Source organism: Dermacentor andersoni, chromosome 2, assembly GCF_023375885.2.
Source record: "Dermacentor andersoni chromosome 2, qqDerAnde1_hic_scaffold, whole genome shotgun sequence".
Lineage (NCBI taxonomy): Eukaryota > Metazoa > Arthropoda > Arachnida > Ixodida > Ixodidae > Dermacentor > Dermacentor andersoni.
The window spans coordinates 238,429,412-238,449,651 of NC_092815.1; the positions used below are offsets into that span (position 1 = coordinate 238,429,412).

General features: G+C 45.1%; 1 protein-coding gene across 2 annotated transcripts in view; it reads right to left on the bottom strand.

Annotated features, from left to right (window-relative positions):
- Window positions 1–20,240, bottom strand: part of LOC126539905 (tRNA (uracil-5-)-methyltransferase homolog B-like) — an 87,407-nt gene that overhangs the window by 671 nt on the left and 66,496 nt on the right. Inside the window, exons 12-13 of one of the 2 annotated variants that reach the window (XM_050186723.3) lie at window positions 18,012–18,128; window positions 722–821 (exon numbers count right to left, since the gene is read on the bottom strand). In XM_050186723.3, coding sequence (XP_050042680.1) covers window positions 722–821; window positions 18,012–18,128 — 217 coding nt within the window. Of the gene's footprint in view, window positions 1–721; window positions 822–16,487; window positions 17,025–18,011; window positions 18,129–20,240 lie in introns of those variants that run through there. The other variant, XM_055075700.2, reaches the window with a different exon arrangement.

The window sequence follows — 20,240 nt, forward strand, 5'->3', positions numbered from 1 at the left end:
CACACATGGCAAGTGGATCAATGGCTCTCATGCCAATGTGAGGTTTTATTTTAATTATTTATTTACAATACTGCAGCTCTCGACTCTGAGCATAACAGGTTATCGTGACCAGCAGTTCAATCCTTAAATTCTTGCTGTTATATCACTCTCCTCTCGATTTCTAGCATTTGCTTCTTTTGTAATGAAGCAGAAACCAATGACTAGTTCCTTTTTTCTTGCCACTGTTTAACCTCACTAGCACAAAATTTTTCCTCTAAGTCCCTCTTCATCGTTTTATGTTTCAGATTACTTTTCTAAATTTTAATTGTTCGTAGCTGTACAGTTTGGCCATCGCCGCAGGGCAGTTTGGACTAGTACACTGCAACAGGGTTGAGTTTACCTAAAGACAATTTATACTGTAAAACAGGGCCAGCCAACAACAGTGATGAAGCAGTTGGGCCTGAAGCATTCTGCAATATCATGGTTCATGGTGGTGACCTGAAGCACCGGGGGCAAGTGGTCAAGTTTGAACCCTCAATGGAGGCTGACAGTATCCTGCGTGCGCTATTCACCTTTGCTGTTCCTCGGTAGCTGGTCTTGTCATTTCTTGATACCTCCAGACCATTACCCTTATGAGCCATCGCTATTTTAATAAACAATTATCATAATCATCTCACACACTGCCTCAACTTGTGCCACTGCACACCCAAAGACTCTTCTACACAATGCACCGATTACTCACTCAACAAAGTTGTCCATGGCTGAACCCTCAGGCTTACAGGAGATGTAGACCAGGCGCTTGATTTGTCTGTACTCCCGCAGTGCTCGGATGGCGCGAGCGTCTGGCAAACACAGACATGGGCAGACAAGAACAACAAAATGGAAAGTTGGTAGTATGTATATTGTTGGTGAAACATAATTAGATGGGCCGCACAGAAATACCATGCAGACAGCACAACGCACACAGACATATTAGTGCTAACTTAAAACAAATTTATTGAACAAAAGGCACACAAAATATACTGTACATATGTAAGTATGACAGCCATTAACAGAGCTAATGCCGTACTATATGTCAACTAGTGAAGCTAATAAGATTGTGCAGTTAGGCAACTCCTGTGTAAGTGCTCCCATGATGACCATACTGACGAACTAATCAAATCTTAGATATGCAGTGACTCAAATGCTAAGGCACAAGTTTGCACTGTTTTTTAAACAATGTTTTGTTGATATCTGTAGTATTTGACATGCGCACTGTTGGAATACTGGGTGGTGTAGCCCTTCATGGTTTTTGAACGGTGTGTAAATTAAGGGGCCTACCCAGTCTTCCTTGCCAGCTAGCACATGTTGTCGACAACCATTTGCAAAGCCACCATCCAGGTGGGAACACAGCTGACTCACCCTCAATGCTGTGCACCCGGCGTCTCTTTTGTCCGAGCTTCGGCATGACGCGAGTCCTCGCATGCACCATAGAGTTTCATACAATAATTACTAGAAGGAACTCTGGCGCTGCAGTCGTACCACTATGGGAATGATGGGAAGTGCAGTAAAACCTCGTTAAACCGTACCCGTTTAAACAGTAGTTTAGTTTTAAAAGTAGTAAAGTCAAATCCCCGACTCAGCGGCCATTGAACATAATGTGTTTTGTATCCACATAAACTGTACCAGCTTATTGCGTACGTACCGGTTAACACGTAGTGTTTCCACTTTTCGTCGCACAAACCCGGCGGTGCTTTGTCTCCATCGGGTGGCCCGGCAGAACAAGCCTCAGAGATCTGAACAACGGCCTCCAAGTGCCCCGTGCTTTCGCGCATGAAGCCACATCATCATCATTTCGCCGCCGTCCCAGAGAGCGTTGTGGCATCGTGTAAGCCAGGACTCATGTCATGCCGAAGCTCAGATAAATCAGCGCAATCTATATATACTCTTCGAAGTGCAGAAGACTCCGCAAATGTGCACAACTGCTATTAATTGCAACGACTGCGCTTGTCCAGGTAGCCAAATCGAAATGCGCCAAGCCTCTCAATGCACAGGCATGCCCACAATAAATTCAGAAAGGCGTTTCATTCGCTTGTCAATACATGCGTCCGTGGCTTAATGGTTTGAACATGAGGCTTCTGTGCTAGAGTTCCTGTGTTCGAATCCTACCATTGAACAATTTTAATTATGTTTATTTAATTATTTATTACGCAGGACATTGTTGATACTGACGAGTTTACAAAGTCACAAAGCCCCCCCCCCCCCCCCCCCTGAAATTTTTTCGTGCTGTCTACGCACTGCCGACCAAGGCAACCCCTGGCGCCAGAAATCATTCTGGATTTTGTCTAGAATGTCTTCTTCACGCACGAAAAGACATTTCATTGCGAACTCAGGCTGGATTTCGCGGCAACGCCCATACACCGGGAGTAACATAACGCAAGCAGCCCAATCCGAGCACAAAGTTTCAAGGGCGTTTTGATGGGGAACGAGCTCACCGCGGATGTGAATTCCTAAACTTTATGGGCATAAAGTTCTCATAAACTTTTGATGTGAAAGGTGCAATGACATTTCCAAAGTTGTGCTTTAGATTTTCAGTTGCGGAACTTTGTGGGTTTAATGTTATAAACATCTGATGCCAAAGGTGAATTGACTTTTCTAAAGTCTTGCATCGGAACATACAACGAGACAAGCCAAATCAACAGACAAGCTGGCAAAGGACGCAGCGAGGTCCAGTGAGACGAAGCGTTGTGGTGGTTCATTTGTGCTGTCATGTCACAGAGAAGAATATGAACATTTTTTTGTACCTACGCTAAAGCATCCATGCCAAGGCACTAAAGCCAGCCAAGATAACTACGTCCTTATTTATTTCTTCTGCTTTGACTTTTATTCGCGAGGACACATTGAGCCTCTTCAATATTTTTGTTCTTGCTACCCTATCCGCGGGCTGCCAGAGCCCGCCAGAGCGCATGAGTTTTCCTCGTGTTGCCCCGACCACGACGCGGCGCACTTCGGTGTGCGTTCGGTTTTCTCTGGCCGAGTAGATTTTCGCCTGGCAAAGTTTCGGGCGCTTTCTGGCTAGCAGACGAGAAAAAGAAACGATAGTCGCTCGCCGCCATCACTGTGGGGGCTCGACGGATTGCACCCCGTTTGCTTGAGCGCGACCTCTCTGGAATGTCTTGTCTCGCCAGTGTAGGATACCGAGCAGTATGCGCATGGTTCTCGGTGGACCAAGTGTCTCATGTTTTCTTCGATATTCCTTCTGTAGTCACATTAGGTGACCAAAGTAGGCATTCAATTGTGGCCAACATACTTGCCTTTGCATTTCTTGATTTTGGTGCCCCCGCCCCACAAAGGGAAAAAAAGAATACATTGTTGCAGTGCAGCGAATTGTCGCATGGTGAAAGTTCGATTTTGTTACTTCTTCTTTTGCGGAAAGTAATGGGCCACGGGACACATCAGTTGCCGGATACTCTTACTATATTATTGCGATAGCAATTATATGGACACTCCAGGCGCATTACTGCCATCGCCCTCATGTTTCGTATAAAGTCCAAGGGCGATAACATTGCACGCCACATGCTGTATGCGGCAGTGAAAGCGAAGGAAGGGGGGTGGGGGTGGAATGGGTGAGCCGACGATGGTGGCTCAGTCTTGTGTGCGTAAAGGAGAAAAGCGGGGAGCAAGCGTGCCACCTTCCACCGTGTGCGATGCATCGGGGGGATTGGATGGAATGGGGCAGGATCTAGGATTCTGTGAATCTGGGATTGCGCAACATGTTTGTTTGCTTGTTTGACGCGTTATATACAGTGACCTTTTCTTAGGTACGTAGATTTATTGGATACTTATACGTATATTTAAATATCTTGTTGTGAGGTTTTGTGTATATGTGCGGTGAACTTTGTTTCCAGTGATGCATTTTTACCCTTTATCAAGCTGTATCTTCACATTTGTATATCCAATTGTATCTTCGCATTTCTAATGTACGAGGGTGAGTCAAATGAAAGTTAGCCTACTCACCCCGCGCAATAATGGTTCAATTCATTATCTGCGAGGCATGCACGTAGCACACAGGCATCTCTCACTTACAAAACTGACATGAAGGTGTGAGCATAAATGTTCTTTAATGCTCTCATACATTGGGTTGAACACGGTTGCGTGACGTAATGGATGCTCCAGAAGTTGATCAGCATGGTGCCGTGAGGTTTTTGACAGCTGAAGGTGTTTCCCAAAAATAATTTAGTCACTGTATTGCTGCCATGTATGTTGGACATTGCATTTCATTGGCCACTGTGAAGCGTTGGAGCAAACGGTTCAAAGAAGGACGTGAAAGTTGCAAAGACGATCCAAGACCGGGCCAAAGCCATCGTGCAATCACCCCAAACAAAAGTGCAAAGGTTGGTGAGCTGATGAGACAAGAACGGAGGACAAGCATAGATGAACTGGCAGAGCGGGTGAACATCAGTCATGGTTTGGTTCACGCCATAGTTCATGACCATCCGGTTATCGGCTCTTGTGTGCACAATGGATGCCTAAGATCTTGAACCACTGCCAGAAGACTGAGAAGTTCGGTGCTGCTTTGACTCATCTGATCCGGTATCCGGAATGAGGGTGATGACTTCTTGTCTGCAATTGTGATTGGGGACAAACCATAGTGCCACTACTACGAGCCTGAAACACAACGGCAAAGCTTACAGTGGAAACAATCAAATTTACCACCCCCAAAGAAAGCAAAGGCCATCATTTCCGCCGAAAGGTGCTGACTTTTTCGATCGTCAGGGGCCATTACTGATAGAATTTGCTCAATCTTGAGAGACTATCAATTGTTTTTGATATTGTGAAATGCCGGATCGGCTGCGAGTCACAATCAAGAACAAATGACATGGAAAATTGATGAACGGGGTCATCTTGATCCTCGACAATGCCTGTCCTCATGTCGCTGATGTGGTTAATATAAAACTGGCAAAGTTCAAGAGGGAAACGCTATAGACCTATAGACCTATCGCCTTGCGATTTCCACATTTTGAGGCAACCGAAAAAACACCTCAAGGGATCATTCATATTTAAAACAGCGCCAAAAAACACGGACAAGGGAGGACACAGGACGAGCGCTGCGTCCTCCCTTGTCCGTGTTTTTTGGCGCTGTTTTAAATATGAATGATCCGTACCAACTAGCTCGCACCCAAACCCTTCTGAGACCTCAAGGGAACCAGATTCATGCCGGACGATGACGTGGAAGATTCATTTGCAGACTTTTTGAAGCAGCAACCCAAGGAGTTTTATGAGACGGGAATAACGCAACTCGTTAGTCAATGGGACCAATGTCTAAATGCTCATGGAGACTACTTTTAATGTGCCCCATTTGTCATATGTTCGCATTGACTCACTTTGGTTTGACTCGCCCTCGTATATATTGAAGAACTCCTGCTTTTTATACGTACTCTCTGCTGCGGCTATAATTTTGGTGCAGTTACTCACGATACACGACTGGCGACAGCTGCTCCTGCGTAATACGTTGAATTAAATGACAGCGTCATTAAGATTTTTGACTGGCTGTTGCATATGTACAAAAATGTAAACAAGGTTCTAGAATAACGAAGTTTCATTAACATATTTGTCCTCAACTTGTTCATTTCATGGCCTTTACATTCTTCATATCAGCGGCATGCACTGCTTTGCTGGTTTTGAACTGATATAGTTGTAAAGTTTGTGTGATATTTTCTTTACTTATTAAATAAGCAAAAAACATGGAAGCATTGATATCAGTTATTTTGGGCACAATTTTTGGCACATACGAGTATGTTCCTTTATGAAAAAATACATATCTTACGTGTTTTGACAGTGCGTAGCATTCAAGAATTCGTTTGCAGCTTCTTTGGCAAAAGAAATGAAATTATTATTAATGTATTTGATTCCTTGACAAATTGTTTAAGAGGAAGCTTTAGCTCAGGCCCAACTCTGACCCGGCCTGTTCAAGTACATGTAAAACGCAGAAACGCTTTTCTGAAATAACCCCTGGATCGCTTTTGATGAAATTTGTTGAATTTGAGAGAGAAAGTTAAATTCTAGTGTCTGTTAGAAGCGAAATTTTGAATTAGGGCCTGAGTATTGTTTAAGATATTCTGAAAAATTCGAAAACATAGAAGCACAGCGCTTACAAACTAATAGCTCTGCATCAAGAACAGATATCAAGGTTCTGTAAACAGCATCTATTAAAACAGTCAAAGCAGACAGATTTGGTGTGTCAATTCGTATCTTGTGAATTGGTTACGTTGTGTACAAAGGTTCTGAAAAAGCCGTATTTCCATAATACTAAATTTCTTGGGATTCATATGTAACATATCAATTTTGTTTGCTGTAGATGTACTATTTGATGCAATTCACAGAATTGTGATATCATTTTTTATTGTTGAGTTACCCAGAGTTTTATTGAAAGTTTCGTTTTCTGAAATTTGCGACTTTGGCCAATTTTTATTAAGAATTGACAACCTAAATGAAAAATTCAAAACTAACAGTAACTAGAATTTAGGTTTTTCTTTTAAATGCAACAAACCTCGTTAAATTTAGTGCAGCGGTTGCCCAGAAAAATGAATTCTCCTTCCACATGTATTTAGATAGGAGGACCCGAGCTAAAGCTTCCTCTTAAGAAGGAGGGCGAGCTGCAACTTGAGCCACCCCCCCCCCCCCCCCCAACGAAATTTCTGGTTGTGCCACTGCGTACAGCCCCATAATTCAATTAAAGTTTAACACTTCTACCACGAAGCGATGTGCCATGTGAGGCAGTGATAATGCTCAACTCTCAGAGATTATGAACAGTGACACGCCTCAAGCAGACATGTTTGTCTCCCTGTATGTTCTATGGACTACGCAGACACACAGCAGTAGTGCAAGCAAGGTAACATTTAATATCAACTCATCACTCTCGTACCGGACTAAATGCTGAAGAAATTACACATTTGCTGCCAACATCACCGCTAATTATCATCAATCAAAGCAAACAGCATACACAGCTTAGAAAGCAAACAGCATACATAGCTTAGCTTGCATCGAATCCCACAGTGCATAGGATCCGAATCTTTTTTTTACTGCTTTGCGGCGCTGTCTCTTGCTCCATAAGCTATGACGATAATATGACGCTCCATAATATATGACAACAACCGAAATTTAATATACCTTACAGCACCATTCAATAATTCAGACTCCGCCTGCACAGGTGGAGCAAAAATAGCAATATTTTGGCTTTTATATGTCGCCAGCATCCCCGCAGCATCGTCATCTGCCATGTTGCCAACGCCCCCTCGAAACTGAAGCTAGTGAAGCCTAGTTGATCCAGCGATGACTGTGTCCAAACTGCAGAACAGGCCAAGCGCAGCAAGCTTATACTAAAGCTACATTGTAATGAAAGTTCCGCCAGTGTCAGTTCTGTGCATCTAACGTTTGTTCATTCCCATGTTACAGTGAAACTTCATTAATAACGTATTTACCGTATTTACTTGCATGATGATTGCACTCGCGTAATGATTGCACCCCAAAATTTCGTCGTCAAAATTCGATTTTTTTCCTTTCCCGTATAATGATCGCACCCTGTACTTGCTACAGCGATATGTCGTTCTAGCTAATGATGATCGCGCTTACCATCTGTAGAATTCTATGCAAACGACTCTTCAAACATACCAAGCAGTCTGCACGCACCTAAAATTCTTAAGCAGATGCCCCATTTCATTCCTTTCATCACTTTCCGCACTTCCACGAAGAAAAGAAAAGCTACAACCAAGCTTGCCTTGGCTTTATTATTTGTAGGCTTTATAATGGTTGCGGTCAACAACAAAAAAGGCGCTTTTAGATTCTTCTCGTCTGCACTCGTGGGCACGCAACAAATCGTAAGCAGCAACGATAGTAGCCGCATTTACACTGATACGTTAGAAGTGTACCCTATTCATACGCCAATGTTTGTAACACAGCTAAGATATTCGCCCACCCATAGCAGAAGCGTGCCGTATTGCCGCAGTTTCCGTAGCGTGCCTGCCATGTGTTTCTATGTAACTGGCAGCTAAGTGCGCCCATCTCTGTCCCCTCAAAGTGGACATGGCTATGTTATTGTCGCAAACTGGCCAATACAAACGATATTATTCATTACTAATACGGAAGAAACTATTTCAATGCGCGTAATGTACTCATGAGAAGAGAGAGAGAGATAGAAACAACTTTATTTAGTCACCTGCAGAATGACACCATGACTAAATGGCGCTGCGATGCGGACCCTGACGTCTTCTCAGCGGGTGGTTTCTACTCAACTCCAGTGCGTGTTACACCCACAGTCGGTCGCCCTGAGGGGCAACATTCCGTCGATTTCGCTCGGCTTCTGTTTTTCAAGAGCCTCCGAGACTTGCTGGACGGCCGAGGTTTGGATTTCGTGGTCGTAGCATTCCACTGCAGCCGCGAGTCGCGGCGGAATCGTTGTACTTGTCAAAGCTTCGTCGGGGAACTTGGTGCAATGCTATAGGATGTGCGTCAGGGTGGCCCTCTCCCGCTGGCACACGCGGCACACATCACTCCTATATACCTTCGGGTACAGATGATTCATTAACACTGGGGTGGGTAACGAACCAGATTGTAATTGTTTGAACAGCACCGCCTTCGCACGGCTCAGCCCCGGGTGCGGGGGTGGGAAAGTCCTTCGAGCCAGGCAGTGAGACTGTGTAAGTTCGTTGAACATCGTCATGCGGTCCTTGGCACTACACCGCGTTGGACGGTCGGTTGCAGTGGCACGGTTGGTTAGCGCTCGCGCCACTGCGTGTGCCATCTCGCTGTGGTTATCGTGCTTCTCCGACGCATTGTTGCCCGCGTGCGCCAGGAACCCCTCGATTTTAACATACCTATTATTCCGTTGCAGGTCAGCCGAGCACAGAACACGCACAGCCTCACCACACACTTTCTATAAGGAGTCAGGAACTCATTCTCCACCTGAAGAAAGTAAAGATGCCATGGACGGGACCTCACATAACGACGGCCGGCAGCCAATTACTGCTGCCTACTGGAAGATGTACAGCTAGTTAACATCAGGGATTCTTCTTTCATGGCCACTTTCATCGTTCTTCTTGTGTGCTGTTAAGATTTGATTATTGGAATGGATTTCATAAAAGAATGTGGTGCCATAATTAACATCCCGGACCGCATGATTACGTTTTATAAGCGACCTGGTTTAGTCCATTGCTTATCGCCGCAACACAACTCCTTTCGTCTAACAGAAGACGACATCGTCATCCCACTTCGATCATGTATCCTTGGTTCGGTAGCATGTGATGTACCGTTTCATTGCAAAGGAGTTGCCAACCAAATAACCACATTGTTGTTTACTCACGGTATCTCGGTCGCATGAGGAATCGTGAATGTCACCGACGGGCGCACGAACCTGTTGCTAACAAATTTTAGCACAGAGCGGCGGCACCTATTAAAGGGCACGGCTGTGGCTTATTTTGACGGTGTTGTGAACGTTCGTGGCTGCTGTTCACTACTTGAAGAAGCGCCTACGCAAGACCCAGCTCCTATACTTGATTTCAGCACTGCTTTGTCGCAGCACGAACGAGAATGGCTTCTTACACTACTGGCTAAGTTCAACAACTGCTTTGAGTCGACGCCCTGCATCGATCGGACACCTCTAACAAAGCACCAAATAATTACAGAGGATACGGTAAGGCCAATTCACCAAATCCTTATCGTGTGGCTTCCAGAGAATGTAAAGCCATATAACAACAAGTGACAAAAATGCTTGAAGATGACCTGATCCAACCATCAACAAGTCCCTAGGCATCTCCTGTAGTTCTAGTCAAGAAAAAAGATGGTAGCTTGCATTTCTGTATGGACTACTGAAAACTCAATTAGGTGACAAAAAAAGGTGTGTGCCTGCTTCCCCGTATAGACAATTCACTTGGCAGGCTTCGACATGCACGTTACTTCTCTTCAATGGACTTAAAAAGTGAATATTGGCAAATCGAAGTAGACCCGAGAGACTGTGAAGAAACTGCCTGTGTGACGCCGGACGGCCTGTACGAATTTAAGGTCTTGCCCTTCAGCTTGTGCTCTGCCCCTGCTACATTCCAGCGCCTCATGGATACTGTGCTTTCGGGTCTGAAGTGCAAAACCTTAGTGTACCTCGACGACGATATTGTGTTCTCGACAACATTTGAAGAACACCTCGAATGGCTTGAAGCAGTTCTGCAGTCCATACGGTCCACTGGCCTCACCCTGAAACTAGAGAAGTGCCACTTTGGCTTTGCGGAACTACACTTTCTTGGTCACGTTGTCAGCCACGCAGGTGTCCGCCCGGATCCCGAAAAAATTGCCGCTGTCGCACAGTTTCCCGTACCATCCAATAAAAAGGCTGTCAGGCGCTTCCTCTGTCTCTGTGCCTATTACCGGCGGTTTATTGCAGACTTCGCTCATATTGCGTCGCCGTTAACTAGCCTGACGAGAGACGACGTTGCTTTTGTATGGGGTGATGAAGAGCAAGGTGCATTCAATGACTTGTGGCAATGTCTCCAGACACCTCCAGTGCTTGCTCACTTTGATGAGACCGCTCCTACATTGCTCCACACTGATGCCATCAATGCTGCCTTCGGAGCTGTTCTTGTGCAGCAGCAGGAGGACATAAAATGAGTGCTTGCCTATGCAAGTAGAACACTCTCACGCACAGAGGATAATTACTCCACAACTGAGAAAGAATGCCTCACCGTGGTATGGGCGGTTATGAAATTTCGCCCATATATGTATGGCCACCACTTCACAGTTATCAGCGACCACCATTCACTCTGTTGGTTGACAAACCTTAATGATCCTTCTGGACGATTAGTGCATTGGTGCCTAAGGCTGCAAAAGTTTGACATGACTGTCATGTACAAGTCGGGGAAACGACACATGGATGCTGACTGCATGTCTCAATTGCCGATAGAGTTGCCTGCTCCACCCGAAGAAGAAGACTCAGCATTTCTGTGTTCTGGACACATCCGCCATCGCACAACAACAAGACGACCTTGAGTTGCTTGTGCTAATCAATTACTTAGAGGGAAGATCTGTGAAACTGCATAGAGTTTTCGCAAGAGGACTGTTATCGATTTGTTAACAGGCCAAAGCCCTTCACAAAAGAAACTTTTCTTCGACCGGGCCCCCTATCTGCTCGTCATTCCTGCAGCTCTTCATACGGAAGTACTTCAAGCCTGTCGCAACGAGGTGACTTCTGGTCACTTAAACACGCGAACATTGGCCAGAGTGCAGCAAAGGTACTACTGGCCGAGACTTACCACCGCCGTGAAACATTATGTTTGCACTTGTCTCGACTGCCAGAGGTGCAAGTCACCTCCGATGAAACCAGCTGGCCTCCTACAATTTGTCCAGGTTCCTCGAAGACCATTTGATCAAATTGGAATGGATATTTTGGGCCCACTTTCTCTTTCTACTGCTACTCCAGGGAATCGCTTTTTTATCGTCGCACCTGATTATCTCACACGTTACGCTGAAACAAAGGCAATCCAGAGAAGTACAGCAGCCGAGGTGGCGCGCTTTTTCAGTGACCATGTTGTGTTGCGACACAGCGCAGCAACCCTCGTAATAACAGAGCGAGGAACCGCGTTCACGGCTGCACTTTTAGATCACGTCTTGCTGCTAAGTGGAACGGTTCATTGGAAGTCAACCACCTACCATACACAATCTAATGGATTAACGAAGTGCCTAAACAAAACAATCAAAGACATGCTCTCAATCTATGTTGGTGTTGAACATAAAAATTGGGATGACATCTTATCTTACATTACCTTTGCGTATACTCAGTGAAACAAGAGATGATGCGCATGACTCTGTTCACCCTTGTTCACAGACGGGATGTACGAACGATGTTGGATGCGATGCTTCCACATGACTTTGACGACACTGACACGAACGCCGATGTGTTTACGCAATGCGCAGAAGTGGCTAGGCAGCTCATGCGCTTGCGGATCTGCCAGCAGCAAGACTACGATGCAGGCCGCTATGATCTTCACCGTAGAATAGTAACCTATGAAGTCGATGACAGAGTGTGGGTTTGGACACCTAACAGAAGCGAGGCATCTACAAGAAACTGCTAAGGTGATACTTCAGACCATATCGAGTATAGCGGCGACTCAGTGATGTCACGTACGAGGTCGTTCCCAATAGTCCCAATTGCATGCGGTGCCGCACGCACCGTCCTCAACTTGTGCACGTTGTCTGCATGAAGCCATATGTGAGCGAATAACTATGACAGGGATCCTTACTTCCGCAAGTGACATTTCTGGTCTACCATCGGGGCAATGCTCTCTTAGGGAGGGACAAATTATGCGTGTATTCTATGCAGACAACGACGATGGGGGCATTAACGGACTCCGTCAGGTGGGTCACTGAGATTGGACGAGGACGAAGAAGACGTGTCTCTGTTCTGTTTGTTTTTGAACAGGTTGTCCTATCGTTCTTGAAGAGCGTCTCCCTGTCTTCTGTCCATGTTGTACCGCGACAATATAATGAAGCAGCAAAAAGCTTGGTTAAATCATGAATTTTGTTAATTTGGGGTTTTAAAGTCTCAGCAGTAAAATAATTCCAGAAATTTCATAATGGATATTATCTTGTCAGAAGGAACTTATACAAATAAATCACAAGGTCAGGCCATAATAATGCAGTCATGAGCACAAGAGCTATAGGAGCAGATCACGCCGAGAACAATGCATCGGCGTGGTGCACAGAATCCGAGATTTGCGAGTGTTGCGTAGCGGGGCACTGTAAACCTTCAATGCCATGGCTGACTGCGCTTGGTGCCAGCAGCCGTCTTCAGATGGGCGCCCACAAATTAAAAACAATAGTGTCCAAATATAGCGATAGTCGTCCTGATAAAAAATTGTCACAGTATCGCAAAAAAAGGTGGAGCATTGATGGTGATAGCAAAGAGACAAAGATGAGAAGTAAGTTTTGTAGTTTTATTGGTGTCACATGCAACTCAAGTAAACAAGAACAGATGTCATTCGATGACCACGAACACTTGCTGTCACAAGTCGAGCGAACGTCTCACACCCTGTCTCGGAAATTTGCGATTGTGCGACCGTCAACACTAGATTCACGGGAACACAGTGTGCATCATGGCATCAACTATCTCGACTCAGCCTTTGTACTTGCTGCAGATTACCTCCAAGATATGGCGCATGGACCGCATATGGACAGTCATGCACAGCCACAGCAAGGGTAGAGGAGGAGACATGCACGCACTAGGCGAACAGGGTATATAAGCACGCGCAACCTGCCTCCCCCACCTCCCTACCCTGTGCTTAATCAGATTACCGCGTGTTCATCCCCTTCACACCCACTTTGCACTCAAGGGATCACCAGAGCTCGTGTTCCTTTGAGAGCTCAGAGCTGCCACATGCCCTGTGGTTTCCACAAGTTGTTTACTAACGCGAGAAATGGCACAGCGATCTTTCCATTAAAGTCTACTAGAGTTGAAATCACTATGCTTTGTATACACTAGCTTCCTGTATGAGCCTAATGGCGTTACTCAAGAAGGAATTCTAGGGTTTTACGAGCCAAAACTACTATTATGAGGCATGCCGTAGTGGAGGTCTCCGGATTAATTTAGACCACCAAGGGTTCTTTAACGTGCCCCCATCAAAACGCAGCTGCCGTGGCCAGTATTTCATTCCGGAACCTTGTGCTTAGCAGTGCATCGCCACAGCCACTAACAGCCACAGTGGTTACGTGTTACTCAACACAGCAATCACTGCAGTTAATAAACCAGCACAATACATGTATAAGCGTTGTGACCAATTTCTGACCATAAGACTTATGGTCAGTTAGTGCAAAATGGAAACAGAATGGGAGAGGAGACAAGGTGAGCGCTGTAAAACTGAAAATTCTTTAGTATCAACTGACTAGCCAAGTAACGCGTACTACTGATATGACCTTTGCCTTTTGGCATTGCCTTTTTGCCCTGTAAAGCAGTAATAAACGAAGGGAATCACATAAAGAGAATCCGTCAGCTATTTGTGAGGAATGAATTTCTGTACAAGTGGTGAATGCACTGTAGAGGATGGAACAAACAAGATTAGCAAAAAAAATTGTTCTCGTCTCCTCCTTTCGTGAGAAAAAGACAGAAAATGTGCTAATGCCCTAACAAGACTTCGGATGGTCATGCCACATGCTTAGGCCATACGCTGTATAGAACAGAGCTATAACCCAGCATCTACCACTGCTTCAAACGCTCGCGCAGCCCGCAGATGGTCACTCGAGCACTCTACAAATGTAATTCGCACTGCACGGGTTGCTGCTATTACTAACCAAAGCTATTTTATTTGTGGGTGGAAAACTCGTCCAACAAACGAAGTAGTCACGCATTTACAGATAACAATTTGAACAAAGTAAACAGCACTGCTTATTCCGTAGCAGTACCCAACACTGTTGGGATCATCTTATGTTTTGGAACTACTCATTGCAGCCAAGCCACAGTTTCGGACTACAGTGAGAATGCTGCAGTAAGGTCGCATTAGTGAAACGAATTTTCGGAAATACAAAACTTATCTCCGAGGCTAATTGTAGGCTCAAACATGCAAACACACACACACACTGTGTTGGGTGCTTTGCGCACCTCAACACCGCAGCGACTCGGGCCATGCTGACTTAAATCTCTTCAGTACGTCTCACAGAACCGCTTCTCATGTAGAGATGCTGCATTATGCTAAAGAGACCGTGCCAATTGAGAACAACCATCAGAAACTGCCACCAAGCGTATACCTGGCATACAACACAGAGCACTCGCTTAAGCCAGCAAGCCGGAGTCAAAGGTCACACCACTGCATACACAATATGGCAGTGCCCATGAAAAGAACAGTCTATAGAAAGTCACGATGCCACAGGAATGTTCAAATAACTGAGCATCCCCAAAAAATTGGTTTGTGACTAAATGAATTTGTTTTTGGCTTGCCTTGGCCATGAGCCTGGTTAGTGATTTGCAATGTGATTTGCTCACCAAAACCCAAACTGGCTATTTTAAGTGTTCTTTATAATATATGTTCGTTCATTCTGAATTGTTCGAAAATTCCATGTACAGTTATACCTTTGCATATACAGCTATAACGAAGTTGGTAGATTTGGCAATTTGCTTTGTTATATCGAAATTTCATTGTACTGAAATTCAACCTTTTATGCAAACAAGAAAATTTGCAGATGGGTTTTTCTTGCACAGAAGCAGCCGTAAAATTTTACGCATTATCATGCGTACCAAAAGCACGTTTGAATGAGAAAAAATTTCATTTTGTTGATTTTGAGAACCAGCAATGAAAAAGACGCCTTCATGCTGTGTTGACGAAATCTTCGTGGTGATACAAAGCGAAGTCAGCCACGCTTTAGCGTCCCCTCTACCCTTGTGGTTGTAGCGTCGCCTGCAGTGGGACGACACTATATTATGATAAGTCCTGGCAGCGAGGAGCAAATGCTTCATCTGCTCCTCGCGTCAATGCCTGTCTCCGAAACTCGAGATTACACAACCTCCAGTACAAAATGTGCGGGAAGACAGTGCACATGATGCCAGGTCATCTCAGCATGCCCACTTTTTACACATGCAGCAGATTGCCACTAAAATTGGCCACGCTAGCTGCGTATGCATTCAGCTGCCGTGATAGTCATGCACAGCTACGGCCGCGCTAGAAAAGCAGACGCGTGCCAACCTGCCCCCCGCTTCCTCCCCTCCACTCAGGTATGCTTGATGGCATTATCGTGAGCTCCTTTCCGCTTGGAATTTATCAAGTTGCATATGTAAGCAATGGGCATGCTGAGATGGCACGGCATCATGTGCGTTGTCTTTCCCCACATTTTGTACTGGAGGTTGTATAATTTCGAGATTCGAAGACACAATTCAATTCAATTCTCTTCATTTACCAGAAAATATCATGGCTGGTTTCCTGGGCTAAAAGCTGCAAGCTAACAGGCATTGAAGCGAGAGGCAGATGAAGCATTCGCTCCTCGCTAACAATGCCTTACATAATATAGGGTCGTCCCACTGCGGGCGCAACTGTGAGCCACAAGGGTGAAGTGGACGCTAAAGCGTGACTGACTTCGCTTCGTATCGCCGTGAAGATATCGTTGACACAGCAGAAAGCATTCTCGGCTTACCCTCAAATGTTTTCACTCGCACCCAAAGCATACAGCGCACGGGGTGCAATAGGATTTATCGCACCTGGACTTTATACGGAACATGGTGTTACTCCACTCTGGCAGTTGCTCGTGGTGGCGAGGCGCATGATTTGAGAGGTGTGTTCGCGAACAGCCACTTGTAATTCAACCATTTAACAATCTGCATCTGTCGAAGTTTCCATTTATTGTCTTGGTATTTCTTCGCGGCAACAGTGAAATTTTTTTATTATTGAACTTGTGTGTAAACACACTTCATTATATTGAAGTTATAAATACAGTCGACGACCAATAATTCGGACTCCACGGGGAACGTAAATAAATCCGAGCTATTGAATATCTGAAAAAAACGAATGTATCTAAAGAAAGATCACTTTATTTACGTTTTAAGGCCCCTGTGCACGGAACAAGTGGTCCATGTGTTGCTGCACGCACTTCTGCTTATGTGCAACCAAGTCTGCCTGTATTTCCGCCAGTTTGAGTTTCGCTGTAGGCCGATGCAAGGACTGCAACTGCAAAGGCTCGAGTCAGATTCGCCTGTGGAGGGCTCCGGAGCACACAGCACGTCATTATCATCCGAGTCAGAGTTGCTGCTTGATGGTAGGAGAACTTGTTCAATCATTTCGACACCAATCAGTTCGACACACAGCAAAACTGCTCTTTTGACGTCTGCAAAGGCTTCATATCTAACGGCGGCAGGTCATCAATGATGTCTGCATTTAAGCTTGTTGTGGTAGGCGGTAGTTCAGCCTCTTCAGTTGCGGAGTCAGACTCATTTGGACTGCGACTCGAAACTCATTTGGAGTCAGACTGCAAGGCCACCATTGGTGTCATTTGATGCAGCCTATCTATAACTTCACGAGAAAAACTTCTTGGAGCCAGCAGAGCGCTGTCTGGAACATAAACTAACCAAATAAGCACAGCATGGCAGAATGCTGTCCGCAAGACAAACTCAACAAACAGAATGGCGATAGTGGGCCATGCACGGGGTGCTAGAAAAGGATGTGATAATCGCGATGTTGATGCGACCTCACAATTCAGGCAAACCCTTCAAGGTCAGCAGATGCCGTTAAATCTCAGAGGCGTAGAGCGGCGACCAAGGCAAGGCTTCAGAGATTACTATATAGCATGTTATCTCTGAGGCCATACTTTGTGTCTCGTCGAGGCTGCCAGAGGAGATAATGGCAGCAGAGTTGGCGTACGCTACAGCCACAGATGGAGTCCAGATAACCGAATGTAGAGCTGGTGGCTGTCTGAAATATCGGTCGTCTTTACACATTAAGTCTATGGGGCCATTGGCGGTGCTGCAAAGCTGTCCGAATTACCAAGCATGTCCGGATTATCAGTGTCTGATTTATTGGTTGGCGACTGTACATGGTATTCTATGGACAAGAAGTTATAAAAAGTTAAATACTTCATTATATCGATGTTTAGCTGTACTAAAGTTCGAACCTAAGCAAATATTGAATAGCATGATATTATTTGATTGAATATATGAAAACAAAATATTCACACCAACCTAGCCAGTTTTTCCATCCCTCAAACAAAACGAGACAAAAGCAAGTGTTGACACTCTATCTGACTGGATGCATTCAGCACTGTGAAAAGCTACCAATTCTGTCAGCCGCAGGAACCAGAAGCAGAAGGAGGTCTCCACCAATGTCCACCACTAATCCCCTCGAGCACAATGCAGGCTGGTCCGAGGAGAATTAGTGGCTCACAATGGGCAAGCCCTGCTCCTTTTGCCCACGCACGTGAGTGGCTCTCATTTCCAATGGGCTGACATGACCCACAGCTTTCACTGCATCGTGTGGATTTAGTGAGACAAAGTACAGATGGGAAATTGCCCCAACAGCCATTTGACGTGGCGATCCACTTACTCAGGCCTGCCCGACCTGGGTTGACGACGGCACAAAGCTCCTCGGCAACAAACAGGTGGCGCATCTCGGGCAGCAGCAGCTCAGCACGGCCCACCTGGTACTGCACATTGCTAATGCCTGGGAAGGAAACACCCCGCAGCACCCACTGCATACACATCACGTGTGACAGAGCTCTTCCAACCTGTAGAAAAACATGCAGACGCAAGGTGTGCCCTGCGCTACCTGCTTCACGAAGCTGCCGCTGCCACGCTTACAATCATCGGGCAGTAATTACGGGCACAGTGGTTGCAACATGCCAGCATTTGCCACAAGTGACTGCACATGAATTGAGCTGCGTCGAGAGCACACCAAGCCAGGCTAACAGGGAATTTTGTTGGGCTAGATGGTGCATGCCAACAGGGTCGGCCTGCCTAACTTTGCACGAGGATGACGTTCACGGACTAAGCCACAACTTCAAGAATATCACGAAGAGACAAGGTATTACGTGTGCTCTACCCTGCGAAGGCATATTCCATGTGCCAGCGTGTGCACAACAAAGCTGCTGTTCGCTACTGCACTTAAACATAAGAAGAAATATCCTGAATGTGAAGTGGGTGTGGTCTATATGTTGCCTTTCTTGTGTAGTGCCTGTTACATAAGCCATACTGGCCAGTGTATTAATGAAAGAGCAGGAGAGCATATGAATAATATGAATGCTTATGCAGTGACAAGCCACTCGGCAGCACATTGCTGTAGCTGCGGTGGTGTTGCAGTGCCATGTTTCAAGAGATACGTGTTCTCAGGAAAAAGACTGACACCGACACAATTCATCCTAGAGGCGGCGGCAATATGCTAGAGAGGCAGCTCCTGCGTTAGCGTGCTGTCAATCACCATATTTAAAAAGAAATCAGTTATCTTTCTCACGTGCATAGCAATGTCACTTAAATCCGCAAGTTAATTTTTTATTTTTTTTCCATATCCTTTGCCTTTCTATGCATTGCTATACAAGTCCTGCGCATCATCATCATTATCAGCAGCAGCAGCCTATATTATGCCCATTGCAAGACGAAGGCCTCTCCCTGCGATCTCCAATTACCCCTGTCCTGCAACAATCGATTCCAACTAGCAGCCGCGAATTTCCCAATTTTATCGCTCCACCTAGTCTTCTGCAATCCTTGACTGCGTTTCCCTTCTCTTGGTACCCATTCTGTAACCTTAGTGGTCCAACGGTTATCTAACCTGTGCATTACATAACCTTCCCAGCTCCAATTCTTTCTCTTAATGTCAATTAGAATGTCGGATATACCCGTTTGCTCTCTGATCCAAACCGCTTTCTTTCTGTCTCTTAACCGTTATGCCTAGCATTCTTCGTTCCATCACTCTTTGCAAAGTCCTTGTTCTCAAGTTTCTTTGTCAGCCTTTAAGTCTCTGCCCCATATGTCAGCACTGGTAAAATGCAGTGATTGCGCACCTTCCTTTTCAGTGATACTGGCAAGCTTCCAGTAAGGAGCTGACAATGTCTGCCGTGTGCGCTCCAACCAATTTTTATTATTCGGTGAATTTCCTTCTCGTGATCAGGGTTCCATGTGATTAATTGACCTAGGTAAAGGTACTCCTTCACACACTCTAGAGGTTGACTGGTGATCCTGAACTCTTGTTCCCTTGCTAATCTATTCAACAGACTATACAAACTACAGAAAAAGCGATTAGGCACATTGCAAATGTTGACTATTATGCACACATGGGTGAATTATTTAAGCAGTTTAACATTATTCCAATTCATCAGCTTTACGAGTATTACCTAGCAATAAGATATAAAAAATTCCTGCTCAATAGCAATCGCACTTTTTTGGATATTTTTCAACTAGAACCATACATTATCCCATACCCTACTCGTCATCAACAACACTGGATCATTCCATTGTGCAGAACACACTTTGGCTGACAAATGCTTCGCTTCACTGTTCCTTTTTATTAAACAAATTAATTCAAAAAGGGATAATAATTGAAGAATGTGGTGCAACTGTTATTAGGGAAGCACTTTTATCGTGAAATCAACGCAATATTATTTATCACTACCTAAACTTTCAGTGTATATTGTAATTTGTCTTCATGTATTGTACTGTGTAATTTAACCGTAAAAGAATCTGTGTATCTATATCTTCAGTTCATGATGAATCTATGTGTATTATGACTTGTAAAATATTAACCCCTTCTTGCTATGAATGGATGCTGTTCAATTGTCCTCAA